This window comes from Oratosquilla oratoria, chromosome 32 (assembly GCF_046742065.1).
Source record: "Oratosquilla oratoria isolate Oo_2021 chromosome 32, ASM4674206v1, whole genome shotgun sequence".
In the NCBI taxonomy this organism is placed as follows: Eukaryota; Metazoa; Arthropoda; class Malacostraca; order Stomatopoda; family Squillidae; genus Oratosquilla; species Oratosquilla oratoria.
In genome coordinates, this window is record NC_134808.1 from 12,438,964 (window position 1) to 12,457,294 (window position 18,331).

The 18,331-nt window shown below is 38.4% G+C and overlaps 1 protein-coding gene across 1 annotated transcript in view; it reads right to left on the minus strand.

Moving 5' to 3' along the window:
- Positions 1 to 3,147: 3,147 nt before the first annotated feature.
- LOC143041777 (2-oxoisovalerate dehydrogenase subunit alpha, mitochondrial-like) overlaps positions 3,148 to 18,331 on the minus strand; it is a 138,563-nt gene continuing 123,379 nt past the window's right edge. The window contains exon 9 of the mRNA XM_076213827.1: positions 3,148 to 4,908. Coding sequence (XP_076069942.1) covers positions 4,827 to 4,908 — 82 coding nt within the window. The 3' untranslated portion in view covers positions 3,148 to 4,826. The remainder of the gene's footprint in view (positions 4,909 to 18,331) is intronic.

Sequence of the window (18,331 nt, forward strand, 5' to 3'; positions counted from 1 at the left end):
GTGGATGGATGGGGTGAAGGGGGCTTTGGGGAAGAGGGGAATGTCTGTTGAGGAAGGACGGGAGAGGACAGAAGACAGGGGTGAATGGAGAATGGTTGTATATTGATGATGTGATGTGTGAGGTGGAATGGGCGGTGAGGTAGTATGTGTGGGCAAAATTTGACACAGCCTGAAGGGATTTCTCCCCGTCTTCTCCTGTTATGCATGGGGGGATGGAGAGGGGGGGGTCGCCGATTTAATGAAGCGGCCTTGCTGTGGATGTGTTGTGTCTTGCGACACTGCTTCTGACCCAGGGCAGTGGACAAGGTGCAGGGATGGCCTGTCATCCAGGAGGTGCTAAGATAAGAGGGAAGAGGGAGGGTGGAGGGGTGTGGAGTGTATTCAGGGATGGAATGGATGGGAATGATTTTATGCCTTTTCCTTTTTGGCTACCTCCCTTGTAAGGGGAAAAAAGCCTTGGTATATGCATGTACCTAAAATTCGTTCATGTGCCAGAATTTTACAGGTGATCGCGTCCACAGGTCCCCTTAAACCCTGAGAAGACATCTCTATCAAACATTTGGTATGTCTTTGGGGTCTCATTCAGACATGCTTTTTTCTTAATTACACCAAGTGGGGACTCTATTGTACTTCCGTCAAGATGTCGCTTTGCAGTTTCCTTATCACTAAATTCTTCATTTATTTCACCCATTGTTGTTACTGATTGTGCAAATATAATAATTGAACAAAGATCCAAAGACTACATTTTCGGTCACATTAACTACGATACTCCCTTCCTGTATGTAAACAACCAGGCAGCTGTGCAAATATGCATGCAATTGTTCACATGCCCCTATGTGTAGTTTTTCCAGAGCGCTTCCACATTTGGATGTGTAAAATCAACACAACTATATGATGTGCATAGGCATATAACTTTTTAAATTTACAAAATCAATTGATAAATCTACTGTTAGTCTGTTAATGCTCTTATCAGACTACAATGCTCTAATGAAATGTTCTATATTTCTATAATATAAAAAAACTCGGGAAAATTAACAATTATTTAGTCTCAGGCTTCAGTGACTAAGGCAAACACTTGTTATTTTTCTAAATCCCTGCAGGACCCCCTGAAGTGCAGGGCCTGTAGCACCTACACTATCAAATTTGACATATGAACAAAGATTGGAGAAATTACATCTATCAACACTGGAACAGAGAAGAGAAAGAGGTGATTTGTTAACCATTTACAGAATTATGAAAGGGATGGAAATTCTTGATAGAGACAACTTATCAAAATAGGACAGAAGAAAAACAAGAGGACACGAAAAGAAGCTAAAGAAGGACAGTTACAGAAGAGACTTGAAAAAGAATAGCTTCCCACAGAGTGATTGATGTCTGGAACAAACTAAATGGAGAAACAGTGAGTGCCAAAACTACACAAGATTTTAAGAATACACTGGATGCGGAGAGATACGAGAACGGGTCAATACAAGCATAGCTCTCATCCTGTGAAATACAACTAGGTAAATAAATACATGCTTTATGGGCTACTAGGTTAAACCAGCACTGCCTCTCATATAATTCTCATGTCCTATTTTGCAACCAATCTGTGAATGCTTGCTTCTTCTCTTCTATAACCTTTTTTGCTTCATCATCCCACCACTCACTACCTTTCCTTCTATTTCCTCCTGTCCTCCTTGTTCCGCACACCATCTCTGCACATCTTGTGTTTCTTCCTCCTTGAAACATCCCCATTCCTCCTCCACTCTAGTTCTACTCTATCCTTCACTCCCTCCCACTCTTCTCTCAGCTTCCTATTGTGCTCCTTCTCCTTTTCTTTTTCATTTTAGCAGTTTATTCTAAACATCTCCCTTCTGACCTTTTCCTCTTTCTCCATCTATCCTCCACTCTCAATGTACCTTCCGCCAAAAATGATCTAATATTCCCCCATTCTCTCCACTAACATATACATCCAACTTTTCCTACTCTTCTAGTTACCACCATCTAGTCCATTAATGCCCATCTACCACCCTTCCATCCGCCCTCTCCCAGGTGTACTTATCCCTAATTTTTTTTCCTAAAAGATATCAACTCTAAATCCCCACCTCTGCACTACAATTTTTCCCTGGAACTCCACACTTCCCAACCACTCCATCTTTTGGATCATCTCCTACTTTAGCATTAAGATCTCCCAATACCACTACATGGGCATTTGTCCCTAAACCCTCTATGCACTAATTTAAATCTATTTAAAAAGCTTTTCCTCTACACTCTTCTCACTACCAGGCCCATATACTTAAAAAGACCCACATCTCCCTTCCCAGTTTCACCTTCATCCACATTAGCCTTGAAGAATCCTTCCACTCCACATGCTTACCTATTTTTTCACTTATATAGCCACCCCTTCTCTCCCTCGTCCTCTCTTCACTAACACCCTCCCAAGCTCAAACTTGCCCCTCTCTTTCAACTTAGTTTCACTCACTGCCTGCACATCCATCTTTCTTCTCACAAATATACTGTTTATCTCTTCCCTTTTTACTCTCATCTGTGCCACATCCACGTACATTAAAAGGCACAAACCTAAGGATTTTGGTTGTTAAACTCCCAGATCCTTTTATGACTGCTTTTTTCTTAGGAATGTCCTCTTTGGGGCTACAGAGAGTAGGATGTCTAGTCCTATCCCCATCTCATTTTAATCGCCTTTTACATCTCAAGTGGGAAGACTTGGTGGCAGTATTCTTTCTCCCCTACCACAGGGTTTGACAAAAAAGGAAATGTATATTCAGAGAAGAGGTTTAGGACAGTATTAATAGTGGGAGGACAGCATAATGGAGGGTCAGCCACAGTATAATAAAGTAGCATAATTTCTCTCTGAGATTTTCTCTATCACAGACAAAATTAAGTGTGGTTCTGGTCCATAGGGGCACCCAATATAGACCCTAAAGCATCAGCTGCATGCTACTGAGCAGATTTTAACCTCACAATAACATGCAGTTAATATACCAGACAGGGAAACAAATAACTACATTATAAAAAAGAGGTCGACAAGATGTCAAGAAATACAGCTTTCTTTACAGATACATCAACTCTAAAAATATCCTTGAAACTAATAGAGTTAAATCCATAAACAATTTCAAAACATAAAACTGGAAAATAAATGACAGTGTATCCTGAGTATAACTTTCTTGTATACTACAATTTGGTAAGTACAATTAGGCAAATACACACGCATATATATATATATATATATATATATATATATATATATACATATACACACACACACACACACACACTTACAAGGGCTACCTTCCTTGTAATGGAGGAAGAAGCCCTTGGTACATAAAATATATATATATAGACAAACACACACACACACCTAAGACCTTTCTTTTTATATTGGTATACATACAAAATACTTCCCGAATACAAGTTAAACTGGTCTCAGTCCCACGCCCCTTCTTACTTATTCAGAACACCTATTTTCTATAATTCATAAATGTCAAAAACATTACATATGTTTATGTCACAGCTGCAACACAATGAAGACCTGAAGACCCTACAGATTTCTCAGTAAACACCCAGAGACTCCACCTTTTATTCTAAATGACTATTTGTACTAGCAGGTGGAGACTGGTATCCTATGATTTACTCTAATTCATCACATAAAAAGCCTAGTTTTAACTTAATACAAAAAACATCTACCCAAACTGATACAAGTACTGCAGCTTTTGGCAATAAAAATGGCAGCTAATCTCAATATGTAATAAATCCATTTTACCTGGGTTATAGCTCAGTTTAGTCATCATATAATTATCCAGAAGTAATCTGGACCTGCCACATAAAAGTTGGATGATACAGAAAAGTAATAATCAACAGCTAACTCATGTCAGTTTTATAAAATCACAATATTGCAATTTTCAATCTAATAAGAAATTTACAAAAATATCACTATGTACACATTCTAGAATGTATAAATTTGTTCAAGCAATCACTGAATCTATTACCCTGGCTCTTTTGCAAGGGACCTGCAACTCCCAGGATTTGGCCACATTCAGGAATTCTGCCTACAAGTCACCCAGTGACGAGATTTTGTGGATCTGTCTGAAATAAGTGTGTAGGAGAGTTTAGTATGATAGCTGCACCTATGGCAACTGGTGTCTACTGTCAGGCCAATTCTATGTTAGCATGGTTTCAGTGTAGGTTGATCTGAATATATGCATGCCAATGCAATTCTTATTTGTCTTGGGAGTGGTTTCTCTGTTGGGTTCATTTCTGGGGTTATGTGAAGTATAGTATTAGGCAGTCTATTGGGATATTTCCAATTTGTCATTTGTGAGTGTATCCAGTTTTGTAAGGATGCATTGTGGAGTACTTGTGGTAAGTTGTTATAGATGAGTAAAATGCTGTTGGAGTTGTTTTAATGTTGCATTTGGTAGGCTGTGTATGTGTGCTGTGATGTGTGTGCTGGATGGGTTCTTGGGTTCATTTATAGAATTAGTGTGCTTATTCTTATGCGAGAAGAATTTTCGTTTCCAAGCTTAGATGTTCTATTGGTATTTTTTAGCAGCCAGACAATATTAAGTTTTATTTTATATCATTTGTGGGTTGTCTATCTTCTTAAATGCTGGATATCATCCCGTGGAAGCGTAGTTAAATGAAGTTTTTATGACTTATTCATACATTGTGTTTCCTGCTCTCCAAATCCTGTGCTTGCAATTGTCCTGAGTATGTCCAAATTCTTCATTTTCCTTCACCACTGTATGGAGTTAATATGTTCCAATGTAAGGATGACTTATCTACACAGCCTGAGTTGTACCTCTCTCAGGCTTGAGCTCAATATTTGTTCACCTTTCCTTGGCATAGTTCTTGACTGGATAGTGTTCCTCATATTCCTTCACATGTTCCACCATATACTGCATTTGGCTCCTGATGGAAAAGAATGAAAAGAATTAAACATCATTAAAATTGTTCAGAAGTTTACAAAGGCTTAAGTCCTTATTCTGATACTTTTGAATGAACAAAGAACAAAATATGGAATACAAATTTTAAGGATTCCAAGAAGGGCACTCCACCAGCACACTGCTCAAAGAGATCACACAAGTACTGGAATAATTCAATTTAAAAAGCTTCACCAGAAAGAACAGTTAAGATAAGTCAGATATACAAAACTTTTGACAAGGTCCCTAGACACATACATACATATATCTATTATAATAAAGTAGTAGCCTATGTCTGTCTGATTATTTGTTTGTACACGAACTCCTCCTAGGGTTTTAGAGATAGACTCCATAACCATATATATTCTGATACCCTATCACTCCAGGTACTTGGATAACTATATCTCATTTCGGAGGGGGGGGAAAAAAAAAAAAATTGTTTGTACACGTACTCCTCCTGGGGTGTTAGAGATAGACTCCCACAACCATAAATATTCTGATACCCAATCACTCCAGGTACTTGGATAACTATATTTCATTATAAAAAAAAAAAAAAAAAAAAAAAAAAAAATATATATATATATATATATATATATATATATATAATAATAATAATAGGGTTAAGGGTTAAAGTTAGGAGGTTTCTGTAGTATCCCTTGAAGTCGCGTAGTATCTTTTATGATTTAAGAATTAATATGATTAAACAAACCATTGTATGTATCTATAAATATTTACATTTGTAAAAGTAATGCTGCCACAAACCATGATAGCTTTTGTAAGAAGGAAGCATGTTTATGGAAAATGATTGTATAATTTTACCAAATGTTGAAATATTGGTTATTTTCATTTAATTTTTGTGCGGTCGGAAATAGTTCATTCACAAACACCTACATTTTTGCAGATAAACCCCTATAACTATATATATTCTGAAGATAAACAAGATACATTTCTTCACCTTTCAGCTGTAGACATTTATTGTCAATCCACACACACACACACACACAAAAGAATGTGTACAAAAAAAAAAAAAACAGGTTTCCTTGCAGAGTAATAGACAGTTGGAACAAGTTAGATGAGAAAGTGGTGTGTGCAAAAACAATACATAAATCTAAAAATAGTTTAGATAAAATGAGATATGAAGACAGGATTCGACGAGCATAAATCCCCTTCCCGTAAAATACAACTAGGTACAACTAGGTAAATACATGATATGTTTGTGTATGCATGTATTTTCAAACTAGGGTTTCCCAACTTCAGGAGGGGGGGGGCACACACCTAGGAGGGGGAGTATTTAAAGCTATATTTAATAATAAAAAAAAAATATATATATATATATATATATATATATATATATATATATATATATATATATATATATACTGCATATTGGTTAGGGTTAAGGGTAAACGTTAGGTGGTTTATGGTGAGGGAACACGCCACTACTGTAGTCCCCCCTTAAATTATTATTTTTGTAACATAAGAATCAATATAATTAAACAAACCACTGTATGTGTTCATAAAGATTATTTATATTTGTGAAATTAATGTTGCTACAAACCATCATAGCTTTTGTAAGAAAAAAATAATGCAAATGTAAAATGATTGTTTAATTTTACCAAATGTTGAAATATTGCTTATTTTAATTTAATTTTAGTGCAGTGAAAATTTATTATTTACAAACTCTTCCCAGGTTTTTCCAAATAAACCCCCATAACCATATATATTCTGAAGATTGATACATTTCTTCACCTTTTAGCTGTAGGCATTTATTGTCAATCCACACACACACGCAAAAGAATGTGCACTAAGGATACTTTTTTATTTTTTTTTTTCTCAAAAACAATTTCCTGTATCATATTTAGATGAGCTTTTATGCATAAGTAGCTGAAATAAACTCACTTTTAAGCTATCTTTAAAAAAGTTCACCCATGAACCCCCTTTTTATACTCCTATGAGTAGAAATTGGCCCAAATACACAAATTGTCACATAATATATTTTCTATATAATTTAATTCAGTTTACCTGTAGTCCTGTACATTAGATACATTTTCTTTCATATTTAAATAATCCCTTTTTCTTTGATGCTACTAATGTAAACAATAAAATCTTAATTCTACTGAAAGTATCATCCCTGCTGTCAAAATATCACATCTTTTATGTATTACTATACATGTTTAGTGTTTTTTTTTTTATGATATTAGACAGTGCTAATATATCAGAGAAAAATATAGAACACAAAGGAAGGGTAAACTTATCCTTGAAAATGAGTTATAACAGTAAAAATATTGGTGCAGGCCTGTAAGGTTGTACTCGAGTACAGGTGCATCCATGTGACAGATCTAACAACACCGACGCTTAGAACATAGCATGCTGACGGTTTTTTCGATATTACCTTATTGATGAGATGTTTTTGTTCATAAAGAATACTCGTTCTTGTGGTTAATAAAACTACCGTCAAGAACGAGTATTCTTCAAGGTCTAATCAGCTGACACAGCTGATCCTGAAATATCTCATATTTTGTTTGTGTTCGTCGGGTATTTCATGCTTTATTACGATATCAAAGAGTGTTAATTTATCAGAGAATAAGACAAAAACACAGAAAGGTTGGAATTGGCCCTCAAACAAACTATAACATTAACAGTGAAAATTATCCAATTCACACTTTTCAATTTTTATATTCAATTTTAGAAACGTGATTTACATAGCATCAGCATGAAAACACAAATTAGAAACTTCTATATGTTCATTGTCTCTTATTTTTGTTTTGATTTTCAGAGTAGAGGCTTTACGACTGTGAGCAGTATGTCATTCAAAAAAAGCTTCTAAGTTGTTCAAAAGAACAAGGAAAAATGGAGGAGAAATTTGGTGCAGTTCCAGTCCCATTCACATAGAGGTCATGTGCCTGTTGAAGAAACTTCACTGGCCAGCAGAAGCCGAATGCCACTCAAGGAGCAGATTGTTGGTCGGTACCAGTTTCTTGGGAAATCAATTAAAGGCAGAAAGAAGAGAGTAGCAGAATTATCAAACGAGATGACACTACTTTGAAGAGATAAACTGAATTTTCCAAACATTTCCGAGCAAGCAATACAGTCCAAGCTTGAACAAGTGATTCATTTGTATGACAAATGTGCAAAGAAAGGAAAATTTGAGCCATTAGAAGAACTGTTCGATATCACCAAAGTCCACAGTGAATGGCTCAATGCTGATGACAAAAAGTTGTACTTCATCCAACTCCAAAGCAAGGCCAAAGTAGGCTATTCGACAGGCAAAGCTGCAAGCAAGCACACAGTCTATCCTTCTAAGAGAAGATGTTCTGAAACTGAAGCCTCCCACTTTTTATCTAATCCAACATCCCTGGATAATGACAGTGACTCTGAAGGAGAAGAGACTGAAGAGTACAATAATGGTGAAGATGAAATAGTTGACCAGAATGATAGTGATAGTGATGGCGCTTACACCACAAGAATGCACAACAAATCAGCAATAGCTATGAGACTTGTAACTGGAACAAACATTTCTACCAAAAAAGCATAAAAAATTTGCATACAGTTGTCAGAGGAGGGCATTGATATCCCAGCCCCTAGTCAGCAAGGAGTTTACAAGGCACTCTTCAAGAAAGCTGGTGAAATGAAGAAACATTTGATCACGCTACGCAATCAGAAATGGAGCCTGCATTTCGATGGTAAACATATTGATGGAAATATCAAGCAGTTGTCATCAAGAATGAAACAAATGAAATCAAACTTGCTGCTCTGAAGCTGTGTGATGGCAAGGCTGAGACCATTACAGAAGGACTGAAAAGCGTCTTGGAAGAATTTCACTTGTGGGGCGCAATCTCAATGATTATTGCTGATACGACGAGCGTGAATACAGGACGAAAGTGTGGAGTAGTGGTTAGAGTGCAGAGAATGTTTTTGAGCAAAGGGTATGATAAGCCACAATTTGTGAGCTGCCAACACCATGTCTTGGACAGAATCCTGCGTATTATGGATGAGGAGCTTGCAGGCGTAAGCCAGTTACCCAACATAGATTATTGTTTTGTCAAAGAACTCATGACAAATTATAAAGAACTCCAAGAGTCCTTCCAGAATGGAACTCATGTCATTGAAGATCAAGCTGGCTGGAGAGATTACATGAAGTTTCTGTTTCACTTAACCCGTGCCTTCAGGCTCTTTCATGAAAACGGAGATTTGCCTTTCATCAAGTTTCAGAAAATTCCGAACATCTGCAATGCCAGATGGAATTCCCGAGCAATCTTAGCCCTTCTTGCATATTTTCTCATGATGTGAGAAAAAGATTGCAGATGGTCTGCCAGTTTATCTCATATGACTGGGCGGACCACTGGTTTAGTGACCAAATGTATAGGTCTGAAGATTATGCAAAGCTATCACAAGCATTACAACCCTATAAGACTGCTTTGAAATGCTCGACAAATCATTGGAAACAAGAGCCATCAAAACTAAACATCAGTAGAAGCAATCAATGTTGTGAGCGAGCAATTAAGGTCATGCAAGAACTACATGCCACATGCAAGAACAAAGCCAACCTGTCACTGCGTTTCATTCTTTCTAATGACTTGCTGCAATTCGACTATTGACTATTTTTGCTTTATATGACTTTGTTTCTTTAAATTGTTCTAGAATCCAAAATATAGTTCTTGTAACAGTTATGAATTAAACATTTTGGATGTGCATTTTGGATTTTTTAGTACATTATTCAAACAGGGTTCTAAATTTTTGGGAATCCGCCCAAATGCAACAAAATATGAACATTTCAAAGTTAGTCATGGGTGACCTTTTTTTTTTATAAAAAAAAAAAAAAAAAAAAAAAAAAAAAAAAAAAAAAAAAAAAAAAAAAAAAAAAAAAAAAAAAAAAAATTGATGTTTCCTGGGGAAAGCTCATCAGAATAAGATACAGGACTATGGAGTTGCAAAAAAGTTGTATCCCTAATGTGCACATGATATTTGTGTTTGTGTATGCATGTATTTTCAAACTAGGGTTTCCCAACCTTCCAGTAGGGGGGTACACATCTAGGAGGGAGAGTGTTTAAAGCTATATTTCATTTAAAAAAAAAAAAAAAAAATTGGTTAGGGTTAAAGTTAGGTATGGTATGGTTAGGTTTGGAATTATTCATGAACTTGAAGCAACACATGGGTAATTGGCTAGTATATATATGTATGTATGTATATATATATATATATATATATATATATACCAAAGGCTTACAAAGGAAAGTAGCCAAAAAACAAAGTCATAAAAACCATTCCCACCCATTCCATCCCTCATAAACTCCACTCTTCTCCCCTCCCTATTATCTTGGCACCTCCTGGATGATGGGTCATCTCTACATTTTGTCCACTGCCCTGGGTCAGAGGCAGTGTCACAAGACACAGCACATTCACAGGAAGGCTGCTTCATTAAATCGGCGACCCCCCCCCCCCCCTCTCCATCTCCTCATGCAGAAAAGATGACGGGGAGAAATCCCTTCGGGCTGCGGCAAATTTTTTCTCACACATACTACCTCACCCCCCATCCCCCCACCCATTCCACCTCACGCATCACAACATCATCCACATACAACCAATCTCCATTCACCCCTATCTTCAGTCCTCTCCTGTCCTTCCTCAACAGACCTTCCCCTCTTCCCCAAAGCCCCTTTCACCCCATCCATCCATCTCATCCTAGTCGACCCCTCATGTTCACTCCCTCCACATCTGCCTTCCATACCTCTTTTATTAGTCTTTCTTCACTCATTCTTTCCATGTGTCCAAACCATCCCAGTACTCTTTCACCCACCCTATCTCCCTACTCCCTTACCACCCCTGTTCTCCTACTCGCCTCATTTCTCACTCTATCCAGCCTAGTAGCCCCATCATACTTCTCAGACACCTCATCTCAAACACATTCAAACTCGTTCTCTCTTCCTCTCTTATGTTCCATGTTTCTGCCCCATACAGTGCTGCTGCCACTTTCACCCCTTGTACATCTCATCACCTTACTTTTACTCACATTGATCTTCAACTTTCTTCTTTCACACACTTAACCATGTAAAATGATTGTATAATTTTACCAAATGTTGAAATACTGCTTATTTTCATTTAATTTTAGTGTGGTGGAAATTTATTATTTACAAACTCTTCCTAGGTTCTTCCAAATAAACCCCTATAACCATTTATATTCTGAAGATTGATACATTTCTTCACCTTTTAGCTGTAGGCATTTATTGTCAATCCACACACACACAAAAGAATGTGCACATGATATTTGTGTTTGTGTATGCATGTATTTTCAAACTAGGGTTTCCCAACCTTCCAGTAGGGGGGCACACATCTGGGAGGGGGAGTGTTTAAAGCTATATTTCATTTAAAAAAATATTTTGGTAAGGATAAAAGTTAGGTATGGTATGGTTAGGTTTGGAATTATTCACGAACTTGAAGCAACACATGGGTAATTGGCTAGTATATATATATATGTATGTATGTATGTATGTATATATATATATACCAAAGGCTTTTTCCCCCTTACAAAGGAAAGTAGCCAAAAAACAAAGTCATAAAAACCATTCCCACCCATTCCATCCCTCATAAACTCCACTCCACTCCTCTCCCTATTATCTTGGCACCTCCTGGATGATGGGTCATCTCTACATTTTGTCCACTGCCCTGGGTCAGAGGCAGTGTCACAAGACACAGCACATCCACAGGAAGGCTGCTTCATTAAATTGGTGACGCCCCCTCTCCATCCCCTCATGCAGAAAAGAAGACGGGGAGAAATCCCTTCGGGCTGCGTCAATTTTTTTCTCACACATACTACCTCACCCCCCATCCCCCCACCCATTCCACCTCATGCATCACAACATCATCCACATACAACCAATCTCCATTCACCCCTATCTTCTGTCCTCTCCTGTCTTCCTCAACAGACCTTCCCCTCTTCCCCAAAGCCCCTTCCACCCCATCCATCCATCTCATCCTAGGTTGCCCCCTCGTGTTCACTCCCTCCACATCTGCCTTCCATACCTCTTTTATTAGTCTTTCTTCACTCATTCTTTCCATGTGTCCAAACCATCCCAGTACTCTTTCACCCACCCTATCTCCCTACTCCCTTACCACCCCTGTTCTCCTCCTCACCTCATTTCTCACTCTATCCAGCCTAGTAGCCCCATCATACTTCTCAGACACCTCATCTCAAACACATTCAAACTCGTTCTCTCTTCCTCTCTTATGTTTCATGTTTCTGCCCCATACAGTGCTGCTGCCACTTTCACCCCTTGTACATCTCATCACCTTACTTTTACTCACATTGATCAACTTTCTTCTTTCACACACTTTCCCAAACTCTGTCACCAACTTCCTCAATCCCTCCTCTGATCCTGCTACAAGTGGTGTCATCCGCAAACAACAGCTGGCTCACCTCCCATTTTTCTCCATTTTCTTTAACCATCTCCAATACCTGACCCACTACCCTTGCATTTACCTCATGCACCACCCCATCTATGTATAAGTTGAACAGCCAGGGCAATACACCACATCCCTGATGAAGTCCCACCTTTACCTTGAACCACTCACTCTCTCCATTTCTAATCCTGACACATGTTCTACTACTCTCGTAAAAACTCTTGACAGCTCCTAGAAGCTTTCCTCCTATCCTGTATATATGCAAAATCTCCAACAGCGCCTTCCTGTCTACCCTATTATAAGCTTTTTCCAGATCCATAAAAGTGAGGAGGAGACCAGGGGTGGAAAGAGGGTTGGGAGATAGGGTTGATGAAAGAGTATTAGGATGGTTTGGACACATGGAAAGAATGAGTGAAGAAAGACTAGTAAAAGAGGTATGGAAGGCAGATGAGGAGGGAGTGAACATGAAGGGACGTCCTAGGATGGGGTGGATGGATGGGGTGAAGGGGGCTTTGGGGAAGAGGGGAATGTCTGTTGAGGAAGGACGGGAGAGGACAGAAGACGGGTGAATGGTGAATGGTTGTATATGGATGATGTTGTGATGCGTGAGGTGGAATGGGTGGGGGGATGGGGGGTGAGGTAGTATGTGTGAGCAATTTTTGATGCAGCCTGAAGGGATTTCTCCCCGTCTTCTCCTTTATGCATGGGGGGATGGAGAGGGGGGGTCGCCGATTTAATGAAGCGGCCTTGCTGTGGATGTGCTGTGTCTTACGACACTGCTTCTTACCCAGGGCAGTGGACAAGGTGCAGGGATGACCCGTCATCCAGGAGGTGCTAAGATGAGAGGGAGGGTGGATGGGTTAGGAGTGTATTCAGGGATGGAATGGGTGGGAATGATTTTATGCCTTTTCCTTTTTGGCTACCTCCCTTGTAAGGGGGAAAAAGCCTTGGTATATGTATGTATAAAAGCCCAAAAAACATCCTTACCTTTTCCTATAGCTTTCTCACTGTAGGGATTCATGTTTGTGTTTCAGTATGTTTCTAGTATATACATTTACCTCTATCATTGTTTTTGTATAAGTGTATAAATCCCTCGTTTACTACTTAGAGTTTGATCCTAAGTTATATTTGTTCTGATTCTCTTTCATAATACTTGACTGTTTATATTTTGTTACTGCCCACTGATGCCTGGCATAGATATACCTGTACTTATGATTTTGAGACACCCCGGGCACCTGTAAACATGATCAGGAATAAAAGCTAAGAAACAAACTGCCTTGTTTGGGAATTATCCCGCCATAACAAGTGGCGACGAGGACGGGATTAGATTATGAGTGCTATGGTAAAGTGGACATTGAGATTACGCAACTGTATGTCTACAATGCCTTTATTAGCCTCAGATTAGGCACCGGCTTTTGCATCGGCAGTAATTCTTAGTGTTTGCACAAAAAGATGTCTAAGGATAGACAGATTGACAGATTTGAGCCAGATAGGACTTCACTAGACCTATGGCTGATTCTTTTGGAAGCTCACTTCCAATATATAGGAATAACTGGCAACAGTGAAGAAGATTTGGTGAAGAAGGAAAACTTATTATTAGTGTCTGTCGGAAGTGTTGTGTATGCAGAGTTGGAAAGGATCTGTGCTCCTGATCTCCCTCATACAAAATCATTTAGTGAGTTAGTGAAAGCATTATAGCAGTACTATATAGTTACTCCATCCTACCATAGAAGTCTTGTGGCATTTCAACAAAGGAAAAAACGGCCAGGTGAAAGTTTGAATAATCTATATGCAGAATTAAAGGCTCTGGCCAAAGACTGTAATTTCGCTGATCAGTTTAACAACCGTGTACGAGATCAATTATTTATAGCGGTGGACAATGAAATTTATTTTCCCAATCTAGTGGCAGAAAATTTCAAATTACAAACTTTGACTTCCCAGGAAACTTTTGATAGAATATTAAATATGGAACAGGCATTTGTGGGTGAAAATAGTGTACAGATTTCTGAGAGTCAAAATTTACAAAAGAAAAAAGGAAGTAGACATGACCCTAAGACCTCTAGTTATTATCAATCAGGTAATAGTAAGCCTAAGCTCACATGCAAACACTGTGATTTTCCCCATGCAAGTGAAAAATGCAGGTTTCAAGATAGAAATGGCAACATGTATGGTAAAAAGGGACATTTGAAAGCAGTCTGTAGATTTAAAGATTCAAAGTTTGAAAAGAAAAGTAAGGGAAAAGGAAATGCAGCTGCAAAAAGACTAGAAGATTCTTCAGATTCAGACAGCGCAGATAACAATTTGTTTGGTGTTAAATCAGATGTCTTTTCTGTTAAATCTGAGTTAGTCAACTTCAAGATTAATGACAATTTAATACCATTTGAGATTGATACAGGTGCTTGTTTTTCCACATTATCAGAAAATTGGGTACATTCATTAAAACTATCCATGTCACCTGTTAATAAAGTGTTGCGTGCTTATGGTCACACAGCCATTGATGTTTTAGTAAAAGTGGATGTTACAGTATCATAAAATAATTATGTCTTGGAACATACCTTTTGTGTTATAGCTTCTGGTAATACAAATTTATGTGGTAAAGATTTACAGCAAAAAGTAGGAATTTCTCTTACAGGTATTCCTGATGCCTCTAGAGTGTCTAGAGTAAATAATATTGCAAATGCTAGTACCTTATGAGTACACAGTTGATTCAACAAAACCCATAACTAGTGTTAAGACATCAATACATCTAAACCTGAAGCTGTACCTAAGTGTTACAAAACTCGTACAGTATCATTTTCGGAAGTTAGTGGAAGACGAGTTGGACAACCTAGTTAAGGAGGGTATCATTTCCCCTGTAGAATTCAGTGAATGGGCAGCCCCGATAGTACCAGTTTTAAAACAAGACCAGAAATCTGTACGCATATGTGCAGACTTTAAATACCTCAATAAATTTTTGCTAGTAGATCAGTATCCATTACCAAAGGTGGATGAACTTTTGTCTGTAGTTGGAAAGGGACAACTCTTTTCCAAGCTGGACTTAAAAAATGCTTACCTGCAAATGGCAGTAGATGAAGAGGCTCAGAGGTACTTAGTGATTAACACTCCAAAAGATCTATTTAAATAAACAGATTACCTTTTGGGCTTGCTTCCTCTCCTGCTATTTTTCAGCGCTTCATGGTTCAGTTAATGAGTAAAATTCCAGGGGTAGCAGTATTTTTGGATGACATTCTTGTAACTGGTTCCACTGAACGGGAACATGATGAAAGACTTTTAAAAGTACTAAGCATACTTCAAGAGAACAATGTCAAGGTTAATAAAAGTAAATCTGTACTTAAAGCTGATTCAATTGAATATCTAGGATATGATGTGCGTGGGAAGGGTATAAAACCTTCTGAATGTAAAATAAGAGCAATTGCCCAAGCCCCAGCTCCTACCTCAGTGGCAGAAGTAAAGTCATTTGTTGGCTTAGTAACTTATTATTGTAGGTTTGTTCCACAATTTGCTACAATTCTTGCTCCTTTGTATGATCTACAGAAAAATGCAACCTTTAAGTGGACTAAGGTAGAAGAAAATTATTTTTTGACTATTAAGAAAGAATTGTGTAACTCAAGAGTTTTGTCAAATTTTGATGGCTGTTCTCCCCTTATCTTAGAGGTTGATGCATTCCCAGTTGGAGTTGGATGTGTTTTAAAACAAGTTGTGAATAAGGAAGAACAGACTGTGTATTTTGCTAGTAAGAAGTTATCTTTTGCTGAAAAGAATTACTCTCAGCTGGATCGAGAGGCTCTTGCGGTGGTTTATGGAGTAGTTAAGTTGAAATATTTCTTACTAGGAAGAGAATTTGTTGTAAAAACTGATCACAAACCATTGTTAGGTTTATTTGGTAAACAGAAACAAATTCCAATTCATGCCAATGCCAGATTGCAGCGTTGGGCTCTATTGTTATCACTGTTTAACTTTGATCTGGTGTTAAGAGCAGGCAGAGAAAATCAGGTTGCGGATGCTTTAAGTAGATTACCCATAGTAGATTCGGACAATGAATCTAGTGTACCTGTTGAATATGTCAATTTAATCAAGGTAATGGCATATAGTGATATTGTTTTGGACAAAGTCAAACTGTATACCAGAAAGGACCCATTTCTTAAACATGTTGTAAATAACCTTAAATTTGGTTGGCAAAATAAACCTAATGTTTCAGAGTACTCCAAGATCAAAAATGATCTTGGCCTTCATGATGAAATTGTGTTGTTCAGAAATAGAGTGGTAATTCCGTCAGAATTAAGGAAAGTAGTGTTGGATCATTTGCATTTAGGTCATAATGGAGTAAATGCGATGAAAGCTGAAGCAAGAAAATGGGTATGGTGGCCTAAGCTGGATCAAGATCTGTTGGAAGTTATCAAAAGTTGTTCTATTTGTTCTATTTCTAATCACCACCAGCATTAAGGGTGAGAAACTGGAGGAAGTGGATAGTTTCAGATACTTGGGTGTGAATGTGACAGGAAAGGGAGGAGTGGCGGTGGAGGTAGAATGTAGATTGAGAGAAGCGAGTAAATGTCTTAGTGGATTAAAAAGTGTAATGAGAAATAGACATCTGGGAATGGATGCTAAGAGGAGGTTATATGAAGGAGTGATTGTGCCAACACCAATGTACAGGGCAGAAACATGGAACATGAGAGAGGAAGAGAGGAGTTTGAATGTGTTTGAGATGAAATGTCTGAGAAGTATGATAGGGGTTACTAGGCTAGATAGAGTGAGAAATGAGGTGAGGAGGAGAACAGGGATGGAAAAGGAGCTGGGAGATAGGGTTGATGAAAGAATATTAGGATGGTTTGGACACATGGAAAGAATGAGTGAAGAACAATTATTAAAAGAAGTGTGGAAGGCGGAGGTGGAAGGAGTGAATATGAGGGGGTGTCCTAGGATGAGATGGATGGATGGGGTGAAAGGGGCTTTACAAAAGAGAGGAATGTCTGTAGAGGAAGGATGGGAAAGGACAGAAGATAGGGGTGAATGGAGAGGGGTTGTGTATAGATGAGACTGTGATGCATGAGGGGGAGTGGGAGGGGGAGTGGGTGGGGGAGGGGGAGTGGGTGGGGGAGGGGGAGTGGGTGGGGGAGGGGGAGTGGGTGGGGGATGGGGGATGGGGGGTTAAGTAGGAAGTATGTGTGAGAAAAAATTTGATGCAACCCAAAGGGATTTCTCCCTGTCTTCTCCTTTCCTGCATGAGGGGACGGAGAGGGGGGGTTGCTGAATATATGAAGCGGCCTTGCTGTGGATGTGCTGTGTCTTGCGACACTGCTTCTGACCCAGGGCAGTGGACAGGATGCAGGGATGACCCGTCATCCAGGAGGTGCCAAGATAGGAGGGATGGAGGAGGGTGGAGGGGAGTGGAATATATGGGAAATTAAATGGTTGGGAGTGATTTCTATGCCTTTTTTCTGTTTGGCTACCCACCATGTAAGGGGAAAAAGCCTTTGGTATATGTATGTACAAGCTTCACTCTATAAACAAATAATAATGCTCACACCAGACAACCACAAAAAAATTAATAAATAGATAAAAATAAAATAAAAATAAAATGGCAAAATATTTCCATTAGAAATTAAGGTGGTACGCGACACCTGGAGGTAATTTTCTAAAATATTTAGAGTAAAGAGCTGAAACTTCTCAGGTAAATAGGTATCCATATTTCCTACATTTTAGGTGAAGCAGAATGATGTATGTACACATGTACACATGTACGTATACCAGTAGCGACATTTAAAAGTGCACAGCACCATAATACGTGGACCAATTTGTTTTATATTTTGGCTATGATTAGTCAGTAGGCACACCTAGGGCCGGTCATTAAGTAATTGAACAATTTCCTTTATACTTTTGCATACAGGCATTTCAATTTTAATGTCTGGCAAAAATCGTGAAAAATACAATTTTTTTGCTCGTTTCCATTATTACTCCGAACTCTTTCATCCTATTCAAAATATTCGAACGATCGGCCCTAGCAGTTACTAAAA